Here is an 11,130-nt window from a genome sequence, read left to right on the forward strand (position 1 = left end):
CCGGGCCCTGCCCCGCCCACGTCATGACTCCACCCCGCGCCGGCCCTGCCATCACTGGCCCCGCCCCCGCCGTGGCCCCGCCCCCGGAAGCGCGCACGGCCTCCAAGCGCAGAGCCCGGGGCTGGGTCCGGCGCCAGTTGTCTGTCCCCAGCGCTGCAGTGGGTGGGCTCGGCGGCCCCCTGCCCCGCGGCTCTGCTCACGACCACGGCCCAGGGTGTCTTCCAGGTCCTCCCGGTCGACCGCCGGTTTCCCTGCACTCTTGGTCCAGCGGCCCTCAGGCTGGAGAAGGCCGCCATATACAGTCCCGCAACCCTTGGGCCCTGGACTGCCCTCCAGGATGCCCCGCAGGTCACACGCGCAGCCTAAGGGGCCCCTGCCCTGGGCCTGCACACAGGAGGTGCTCACCATTGCACTGCTCTCCCCCAGAGCCTCCCGAGGGCGGGGCACCCAGCAGGTCCTTCCTGAGTACCTGCTCCCCACGCACATCGGAGAAGAGGACCTCAGGTTGCCGGGCGGGGGCAGAGGGGCCTTACCTCATCATACAGCAAGTCAAGCTACCTGAGTAGCAATACATATCAAATCCCAGCACTTCCAGGAGGACAGTAACAACAGAAACACCTGCCACCCGGCTCAACACAGCACCTCCGAGGAGGTGACTGGATAACCGTCACCATAAGTCCTGAAAAATAATCACAGCTGACCAGCCCCTCACCGGAAGAAGACCAAAGACCCCCACGCAAAGAGAAGCCTCCTTCCCCGCACTCACAGTCCCTGGGATGACGATGCTGGCCCAGGCCAGGGCAGAATCCCAGCGTCCTCCCTGAGCAGCAAGGCCAAGCAGCAAAACCTCTAGGCCAGCACTGGCCGCAGGCTCTGAGCCAGCAGCAGTCTGTACCAGCTCCATCTCTTGCAGGTGCACAGCCTTGGTCTTCGACTATAAATGGGGATGTCAGGACTCGGGGAAGATGATTTCACATTTGTCCTTGCTTTTGCTGTGACCATTTGGTAAGAACACAGTGGAGACAGGCGGGAAAGGGGCCTGGCCACCCTCAGCAGCCCCTCCCGGGGCCAGCAGCATGTTCAGTTTCCAGTGACCGCTAGTGGCTGGAAGCGTGAACAGAGATGCACTGCAGTCCAGGATCCAGGACCCAGGCAGGCCTTGTGGGGACCTGTCATCTCAGAATGAGTGACACAGCTGATCACGATGGACACACTGGGATGGCAGCAGCTGGCACTCTTAACAGCCGCCTCCTTCCAGGTGTGGTGGAAAGGTTGCCTGTGTTATTTCTTACAATCGTTTCTACAAACCAAGAAGTAAATCCTAACACAGGTACTGTTCCTTCAGCACAGCCTGAGGCCAAGGTGTTTTCCAATTCAGATTCCTCAAGTTTTGTAAAAGGCAATGTGGCAGAACAAAAACCCTAAAATCTCTCAGTAGATGCAGAAAAAGCACTGACAAAACCCAACACCCTTTCCTGATAAAGAGCAAAACAAAAGCCACCCAACAAACCAGGAATAGAAGGGAACTTCCTCAACCTGATAAAAGACTTCAAGGAAAACCCCACAGCTAAGTTCATATGCAAATGAGCTCACATCCTGCAATCAGGACCAAAGTGAGGATGTCCCCTCTCACCACCACTACGCGATCCTCATACCAGAGGCTCTGACCGGGGCTTCAAAGGACAGATCAGAAGGCAGATGCAGTAACAGGCATCCAGGTTGGAAAGGAGGGAAAGCATCTCTGCCGGCAGATGACATAGTCTTGTGTATAGAAAATCACAAAGAATCCACAAAAAAACTATTAGAGCTAAGAAATGAATTCAGCAAAGCTGCAGGGTACAAGATCAATACAGAAACATCACCAAAAAGAAAATTAAGAAAACAACTCCAATTGCAATAGCAAAAAAACAAACAAAAAAAATGAGTGATACATTTAACCAAGGTGAAAGACTTATATGCTGAAAACTAAAACACTGTGGAAGCTGGAGACAACATGAACAAGTGGAAAGTCATGTATCAGAAGACTTCACACAGTTAAGGCAGCAACACTCCCCAAATGCATCTAAAAATTCAACGCAACCCCCACTGCCTTGGATTGAACGTCCCTCCCAAACGTAATCTCCACTGGAACTTGAGGGTGGGAAATCCTATTATGGTAATCATAAAGGTGGGCCTTGAAGAAGTGATTGGATTGTGAGGATCATGCCATGATGAATGGTTTGATGGTGGTCATGGGTGTGCTTCTGAGGGCTTAAGGAGAGTGCAAGAGTGCGCGCTCTCTCTCTCTGCTCCACCGTTTTCTACCACGTGAGATCCCTGGGTCACTATTGCCACCACTGATGAATGGTTTGATGGTGGTCATGGGTGTGCTTCTGAGGGCTTAAGGAGAGTGCAAGAGTGCGCTCTCTCTCTCTCTGCTCCACCGTTTTCTACCACGTGAGATCCCTGGGTCACTATTGCCACCACCAAGGCCTTCACCCAACGTGTTTCCATGTACTTTGGACTTCTCAGCCTCCAAAACTGTAAGCAATAAATTTCATTTTCTACAAACTACCCAGTTCTGTGTATTTTGTTGTCAGCACCACGCTCACCCATTGAGCTAACCGGCCATCCCTATATGGGATCCGAACCCGTGGCCTTGGTGTTGTCAGCACCGCACTCTCCCGAGTGAGCCACGGGCTGGCCCCTGTGTATTTTGTTATAAGCAACAGAAACAGACTAATACACCCACCAAAATCCCATTTTGCATTTTTGCAGAAATTGACAACCTGATCCTAAAATTCATATGGAAATACAAGGGACCCTGAATAGCCAAAACAATCCTGAAAAAGAACAAAGTTGGAGAATTCACACTTCCTGATTTCAAAACGTCAAAGCTACAGTAATCACAACTGTGTGGCACTGTCATAAGGATAAATCAACCGATTAATGAAGTAGAATCAGAGTCCAGAAACAAACCCACATATCTCCGGGAAACTGGTTTCGACAATGGTGTCAGGCCACCCACTAGCGAATGACTGAGTGTTCAGCAAGTGGTGCTGGGCTACCCACATGCAGAGAATGAAGTCAGACCTCTTCCTCATGTCACATGCAAAAGGCAACTCAAGACGGATCAAAGACCTAGATGTAAGAGCTAGAACTATAAAGCTCTTAGAAGAAAAACAGAGGTGTAAATCTTCATGACCCCAGATTAGATAACGGTTTTTAAAATACAACACCACAAGCACAAGCACAAGCAACAAGAAATAAAATAGATAGAATGGACTCCTCAAAGTTAAAATTTGCATGTTTCAAAGGACATCATCAAGAAAGCAAGAAGACAACCCAGGGAGAAAACGTTTGCAAGTCATACAAGGGGACTTCAAAAAGTCCATGGAAAAATGGAATTAAAAGATAAAAATAAAAACAGGGCTGGCCAGTGAGCTCACTTGGGAGAGCGTGGCGAAAAAAAATCTTGCTATCCATGCCCAGTTTTTTCATAATACGCATTTTCCATGAACTTTTTGAAGATCCCTCATATATCTGATAAGGGTCTAGTACCAGAATGTATAAAGAACTCCTACAACTCAACAATAAAAAAACAAATACCACAACTAAAAAGTGGACAAAGAATCTGAACAGACAGATCTCCAAAGACCACACATAAATGGCCAATAACCCCATAAATAGATGCTCAACATTGTCAGCCACTGGGGAAATGCAAATCAAACCTACAAGGATATCATGTGGCACCAGGCTGGCTGCAGTTGATGGAGAAGGTTTGGAGAAGCCAATAAGCCCCCTGCTATGCACACCAGGGCCGTGCTTGGGGAGGTCTGGTCATGCAGACCGGGAAGGTTTCAGTGGACTGTCTGCCAGTATGCATGGAGTTCACAACAGGGAAGGGGAGCCAGGCTTCACACGCATGCTCTTAGTCAACAGCAAATCCTCACAGCAAGTACGCGGATCTCCATTTTGCATACAAGAGAAACTAGGCTTAGAAAATGTAAGTAACTGCCCCAGAATCAAACAGTTGCTGAATGTGGGAGCTGACCTGAAGCCTACAGCTCCAAGGCTGTGCAGAGATCACTCATAGGTGAGTGGCAACAGTGCCCGGCAGAAATGTGGCGTGGGCCACAAGTGGACTTGAGACTGTCCAGAGCCACATTTCAAAGGACACAGGTGATTTAATTTCAAGAGTATACTTACTTCAACCAATATACCCAAAATACTGTCATATCAATGTAATAAGCTAATGAAATGGTTCACACCTTTTCTCATTCTGGGTGTGTATTCACACCTGCAGTGCATTTCCACTGGGACATCCGTGGAGCTCCTGCCTGTGCATGGGACAGCACAGGGGTGACAGTTACGATTATGGTGTGGCCCAAGTCGAACACCTCCTCTTCTACCTAGTGGCTGTGTGACCTTGGGCAAGTTACTTAACTTCTCTGTACCTCAGTCACCTCATTTGAAAAATGAAGATACCAGTACCCACCTCAAAAAGAACCAATCAAGAGCAAGCCAGGCACACAGCCACGGTGTCACCCATGCTAGCTCAAGCTGGTGCCTTGGAAAACCCACAGCTCAAGAGCTGCCCCCAACCAGGAGCATGTGGCACTACACTGACAGCCAGCAGGGCAGGCAAGGCCCAAGCCCAGCTAGACACCAGCCCACCCTGCACCCGCTGCAGGAGAGGAGGGGCGGGAGGACCTACCATCTCCACCGGCTGCCGTCTGTCTTCTGCTGCCCCCTCTCTCCCTCCTGGTCGACTTTCTTCTCGTTCCCACTGGACACCCCAGCTCCGACTGGCTCCTCCTCCTTCTCCACGTCCTCTCTGCCTCTGGCCCGCTTCACGCCACGCTGATGGCTCTCTTCCCTGGATGTGTGCTGGGTCCCCGCCGGCGCCTGGCCCTGCACCTGCCACTCCGCGGCCCCCTCGCTGAGCTCACTCCTGCGCTGCGCCTCTCTCTCTCTGCTCCGCTTGTCCTTCTGGTCCTGACCTTCTAATTTTCGTTCCTTTGATTTTCCAGCTCCTTCCTCTGCAGCTCTGAGTACCCTCCTTTTCTTTCCTCTTCTGGAAACCACGCTGCCCGGTCCAGACGCCTGGTCATTCCGGGTCCCCTTGCTCACCCTCGTGCCACCTGCTAATCTTTCGTCATGGTCTGTCTTCATTTTCACGGCCCACACATCTGTTCCTTCCTTGTCATCGTCTTGAAGCTGCTTCCTTTCCAGCAGCTCTTCACACTTCCTGGCATCTCTGGGCTTCGTCTTTCTCACGGGGACTTGCTCAGAGCCGTCCCCTGGAACGGCTTCTCTGCCATCCTGCGTTCCTTTCTCATGGTGACACTGCCCCTCCTTTCTAGCACGTTCCTCCCCGGGTCCCCTCTCCTTCGGCTCCTGCTCCCTGCAGCTGAGGTCCTCCTGTGTGCTCCTACTGTCCCCGCGGCCCTCCTCTGGCCTCGCGGCTTTTGTGTGTATCCCGACAGGTTTCTCCAGAAGCCCTCTCTCTTCAAGGTTTTCTCCTTTACCTTTTTCCTGCTTGCTTTTGCTCTTCTCATGGTTCTCACCCTGGCCATTGAGCTCACGGCCATCCCCTCCAGGGGCTGCCATCCTGCCAGGCACTGCCTGCAGCACCGTCTCCTTCCCTCTCTTCTCCTGGGTCTTGGAGGGCTGGCCGGAGACGCCGTCAGGTCCGCTGAGGGCCATCTTCAGCTCGTCTGCAGGACCTCCACGTGGCCTCGCGACCTTGTCCAGACAGAGAGAACACACCATAAGTGGGGTCACACATGAGCCATGGGCAGTGCCCACCCCAGGGACCTGAAAACAGGAGAGAAGCTCCACACAACAGATGCGCCACAGAGGGGCACACAAGCTGTGGTCGCGTGGGTCTGATAAGTGGCCCCTACCAAGCTTCCGAAAACAGCTTATTGGCCTTGGCCCCTGTGGAGCAATAACAAGCGGATGGGCGTGGGGCTACTCCCAGGTCGGGGGCAGGTGCAGGCCACACTGGTCCACGCAGTGGCATCCAGCATACCCGGGCACAAACGGGAAAGACTGGGGACAGAGGGCTACCCCAATGCCACTTCCAGTCCAGGTGCCACAACTTAATTCACAATAAAATCCTACTAGAAAATCAAACACGAAGTTGATGCATTGTCTTCTTATATTTGCAAGAAAAAGCATCTGCCCAGCATTAGCCCCGATGAAGTTGCTCATCAGAACCGAGTCTCCCACGTGCTCCGTCTGTGGCGCTCACCTGGCCTTTCTTCTTGGGCAGCTTCCTGTGGTTATCAGTCTTCACTGGCTTGGGAATCTGTGCAGATCTAGAACACAAATTTACACACAAATATCCAAATCTGCTGCTCGTTTAGAGAGCCTACCATTTTAAAAACAGGAGAAAAGATTCGAACTATTTTCACAGAAACCTCCCATCTTCTTAACGGCCTTTTTCCTCCTTTCTAAAAAACATGCTTGGTAAATACGATGGCAAATCTCCCAGCAGGGATGTGACTAAGCCTCAGCCAGCTGGTGAGGTGTCCATCAAGTCCAGAAGCCAGGACATGTCTCTCACACGCCTCCCACTCCACAGAAGCCTCCTGGGCTACGGGCAGAGAGGACAGCAAAGGGCAGCCCCTTGTCACTCACCAGGGCCATCTCTGTCCCCTTCAACACTATGACAGCTTGGAAATCATCAGTTTAGAAGAACAGTCCTTCAAAAGTAACTGTTTTTCTTTTTTTGTCTTTTTCGTGACCAGTAAGGGGATCGCAACCCTTGGCTTGGTGTCACCCGCACTGCGCTCAGCCAGTGAGCGCACCGGCCAGTCCTATATAGGATCTGAACCCGCGGCGGAAGTGTCGCTGCACTCCCAGCGCCACACTCTCCCGGGTAAGCCATGGGGTCGGCCCTAAAAGTAACTTTTAAAGAAGTAGTAAATCTGAAAGAATATATTCAGAAGCAAACCCCACACTGAATAGAGAGAGGGACATAATCGGCCTAGACAGGAATGGCATGGGGCACCACCCGGGCTTGCTGGGGCCCAGCAGCTGGGGCAGGCCCTGCCAGGGGAAACCCCACGCAGGGCGCTCTGAGGACGAGGGCCATGTGGAAGGGAGCAGGGAGCAGCCCCCGGCCAGAGAACAGCGCTCAACCCCACAGGGGCAGGGACTGTTGACAACGCCAAGAGCCTGGTGCCTCGACATACACTGCCCCCACCAACACCCCTGGATTCTGGCCTGTAAGGCCTTGAGCTGAGAATCCTGCCACGTGACCCTCAGACCTGTGCACTAGCACTTAGGGCTGTTTCAGCCGCCAGCACGGAACACACAGAACACTGGTGACTCTGTTCCACCACTTGTGCAATGTGATACCCTGCTGTCACTGAAGTCACCACCAAAGAAAACCTTTGCCAGATGTGTTCTGTGGACTTCCAGCCTCTGAAACTTTGTTTTCCAGTCAGCCTAGAGTTGCAAACTTGCCATGAGACAAGTACTATCCAGACCCTGAGAAGCCAAAACGACATCAATAAAGACCCTAAGATAACGTCAAGATGGGAACAGAGACCAGATGGAACCAGACCTTGCACCCGGCTCCTTGCAGGGAGCCCCCACAGCTCACATCCTCCTCCCTTCTGCTTTTCACTTCCTGGGTTCCATTCCTTCAATCTCTTATTTAAAACCTCTCAGTAAATCCGAGGCTTGGAGACGGCTTTAGTCCAGCCATTCTCCTTCAGGTTTACCAGAGAGGTGGGTTAGCCCAACATCTCTCCCCAGGTCACAGTATTCCTGAATAAAAGCTGACTTCCATGTACACAAACACACACACACACACACACGCATGCACACACACAGAACACTGGTGAACTGGGCCAGACAGTGGAGTCCTGGGCTGCAGACCACCAAGGAATTCTCCAGGATGCAGAATCTCAGTGCCCGGCCTCACCCACAGCTACCCAGCTGAAATCATCAGGTGGGGCCCAGGAACCTCTGCTGTTTGACATTTGATTAGGGAGAACTTCAGACACATACAAAAGCAGAGAGGACAGTGTAATGAACTCCCATAAACCTGTGACTCCAATTTGAAAGTTATCTGCTCATGATCAACCTCTTCTCACACAGCCCCACAGGAAGCCCCTGTATTTTAAGCAACTTACAGGTAACACTCAACAGCTAAGAACTGAAGGAAACTTCCTCACCCTGATAAAAGACATCTACAAAAACCCCATGGTTAGCTCAAACCAACCGATTCTAACTTAAAATCTATTTGCCATGAACTGACACAAATCCTGCCGTCGAGCCGTGGATTCATTTGCGGCACTGCACTTTTCAAAAGCAAAACCTAACGTGGTTTTTCGCATCAGGTTTTCTTCCTTGTTCTGCTGGACAAAGGGAGCTCTTTACACTAACATCTGATACAAGAAAACAGAGCGGAGAGGTAAAGAAAGGTCAGCAACACTTGCATGCCTGACGCCTTTGCCACTGCTTTTGGTTCTACTCTTTGAAAAAAACGTGATTAGACTGACTGTTGAGAAGTTCACCATTATTTCTGACAAGGTCATTTATTTAAAACAAAAACAAAAAGCGCCCATGGCACGTAAGAGAGCCGCCAGTCCCCTCAGGCCGTTAGTGTCACAGCTGGGCTCTGTGCACGCAGGAGCTGGGTTTCCTCACACTCAGACGGCAGCTCACATTACCCACCCGTCCCACAGTCCTATGCAGTCTTCTGCTCAAGTGAAAGCAAAGACTGGAATAAACACAGGAGTGCAGGTCCAAACGCCACCACAAAGGCCAGACTGTAGGGACAAAAGGTGCTCCTGCTCCCAGCCCCTCGCTCCGACTCCCCCTCACCAGCCACACCTCACCTCACCTCACTCTGCAAAGGAAAGGGGTAGAAAGAACAAACCGCACCTGTTAACAGGATCATCCTGTCCTGGATTTTCTCTCGAAACAGAGAATTTACTTTCTTCTTTCAAGCTCTGCTACAAGTCACAAGATAACAGAGAGTTATACTGAAAGCATTTCCATGTCACATAAACAGTCAGAAGTTCTGTCAAAACAGTAAGGCCACCACCAACATGTCCTGTCCATGGCCACTAAGAAGATGAAACATGATGCTTAGGACACGAGGAGACATGAGGCTGGCCTCAGCCTGTGGCTGCTCACGATACTAAAACTCAGCTCACAGCAGCCTCATCAAAGGATTCCAAGTGGCAAAAGACAGCCCTCCTGGACAGAGCAGGACTGCGGGATCCCCTCCCCACACCCAGCTCCTTTCAAATTCCGGGCACAACAGGGCAGCAGCAGGCGGGAGGGAGAGGAGATCCTTCTGAAATCTGAAATAAAGGCACTGCATGTGAATGCAAAGTACACATTTCTCAACTTATCAAAATAAAATGCTAAAAAAGGTTTTTCATACTCATCAAAAAGGTTCATGAGTAAAAAAAATGAAGAACACAACATATGGAAGACTGTGAGTTTAAGAATGAAACAGACGGTAAACAGAAGCTTCAGACCTGTTCTTCCCCACATCTTCCCTGATTCTCTTGGTTTGGCTCCTTCACTTTCTGCTTCTTTGAATTTTCCAGCTTCGTCCTCTCGGTATTCTTTCCCTTCCTTTAATCAAAGAAACATGTCAATGTGACTCCAAACGGAAAAACTGCAAAGCCAACATCAAGATGATGTCTTTGACAGGAAGAAACGTACACTGCCCAGGAAGGTGACAACATCCCTTCCCTCCCTCTCCTCCCCTGATACCAGACTCCCAGCCCAGAGGCTCCGTGCCGCGTCTGTGTTACACAGGCCGGCGGGGCTATCCCTGTTCTCTGCTGGTGTAGTGGGGAGGTCATATTAGACCAGATTGTTGCAAAAGCTGAGTCCGCAGGCAAAGCACCCCCAGTAACAAAAACCATAATTCACAAACAAGCAAAGGCCACTTCCTCCCAAAAGTATTCTGTTACCTCACAAGGGCAGCCTTATCCTTCACTGAGAACTGCTTGAAATCATGCCCCTGAGCATCTCCCATTGCCTCTTCTTTATTTGTGACCGGGTATCCCCAGCTGTGAGAAAACACACAGGCCAGGACCCATTAGGGAGGCCCTCAGGGGGAGCAGCAGGGCAGTTCTAAAGGAGGTGAGCCTGGACCCATGTGGCAGGGAGGGACATTCTATGGCCTGTCCTGCCTGTGGCTGACAGTCAGGCTGAGTCTACATTGGAAACACAGCAACAACTAATATCAACCCACATCCAAGAGACCAGCAAAGGCACTCTGTTCATGAAGTGTCCACTGTTTCTGACAATCAATAGATGGTATTTGTTCTTAATTCCGTCACCACATAATTAGCATTTCTAGGAAGAGTTTCAGTTAACCTGCCCTGAGCATTTTCCAGAGTTTTTATGTCATCATGTTCACATTTTCAAATATCACAACTAATCATTCTGAATGCAGACAGAGTCCACTGAAAATAGCCTGTGTGCTGGTTTTAGCTGAATACTTATGGCTTTAAGAGAAAAATAGCTGTAAACTGGAGGTGTTACAAGGTGGCTGCTAGCAATGACAGAGGAGGGAGGCAGATCAGAAGGTCACAAACGGAGAGGGCACAGGACGACACCAGCTCCACGATGCACACAACCAGTCCCTACGGTTAGCAGAAATGGAGGTTTCAAGTCCAGGCAGGAAGCCCCGAGCGCAGGAGGAAAGGCCCAGGGGCGAGTGTGCCCAGAGCGACCCCTGCGACAGGACGGAGCAGGCTTTCCAGCTGCAGGGGCTGTTCCAGGTCCCACTCCAGGACAGCCGGAGTGTCGCTGCTGGTCAGAAGGCCCCGCAGGCCGTGAAGGTCGTGGGGAGAGGGGGACACCCCGGGAAGGGAGCACTGTGGGGAGAGGAACACGGAGGAAACGGGGCTACCCAGGGGAGGGGCGAGCCGGGGAGTCGCGGGCGACAGCAAGGGACTGTCGTCACCCAGAGCGTGACCAGGGTCGCAAAGGGGAAGAGAACCACCAAGGGCACGCCCGCGCCCCTCCCGCCCCGCGCTCAGGCCGGGTCCCACCTCCTCTGCAGCTCCTCCAGGGCCCTCCAGACCGCGCAAAGCCACAGCACCAACGCCCAGCCAGCTAGCCGCCACTTCCGACGGCGTCGGTGCCCGCGGGAGCCGG

General features: G+C 51.7%; 1 protein-coding gene across 3 annotated transcripts in view; it reads right to left on the reverse strand.

Annotated features, from left to right (window-relative positions):
* TOP1MT (topoisomerase (DNA) I, mitochondrial) overlaps positions 1 to 11,095 on the reverse strand; it is a 28,708-nt gene extending 17,613 nt beyond the window's left edge. The window contains exons 1-6 of one of the 3 annotated variants that reach the window (XM_008573552.1): positions 11,025 to 11,095; positions 9,936 to 10,034; positions 9,492 to 9,591; positions 8,887 to 8,954; positions 6,239 to 6,305; positions 4,697 to 5,727 (exon numbers count right to left, since the gene is read on the reverse strand). In XM_008573552.1, the coding sequence (XP_008571774.1) occupies positions 4,697 to 5,727; positions 6,239 to 6,305; positions 8,887 to 8,954; positions 9,492 to 9,591; positions 9,936 to 10,000 (1,331 nt within the window). In that variant the 5' untranslated portion in view covers positions 10,001 to 10,034; positions 11,025 to 11,095. Of the gene's footprint in view, positions 1 to 4,696; positions 5,728 to 6,238; positions 6,306 to 8,886; positions 8,958 to 9,491; positions 9,592 to 9,935; positions 10,035 to 11,024 lie in introns of all 3 variants that reach the window. The other 2 variants (XM_008573551.1, XM_008573553.1) reach the window with 2 other exon arrangements.
* Positions 11,096 to 11,130: the final 35 nt, after the last annotated feature.

Source organism: Galeopterus variegatus, unplaced genomic scaffold (genome assembly GCF_000696425.1).
Source record: "Galeopterus variegatus unplaced genomic scaffold, G_variegatus-3.0.2 Scaffold932, whole genome shotgun sequence".
In the NCBI taxonomy this organism is placed as follows: domain Eukaryota; kingdom Metazoa; phylum Chordata; class Mammalia; order Dermoptera; family Cynocephalidae; genus Galeopterus; species Galeopterus variegatus.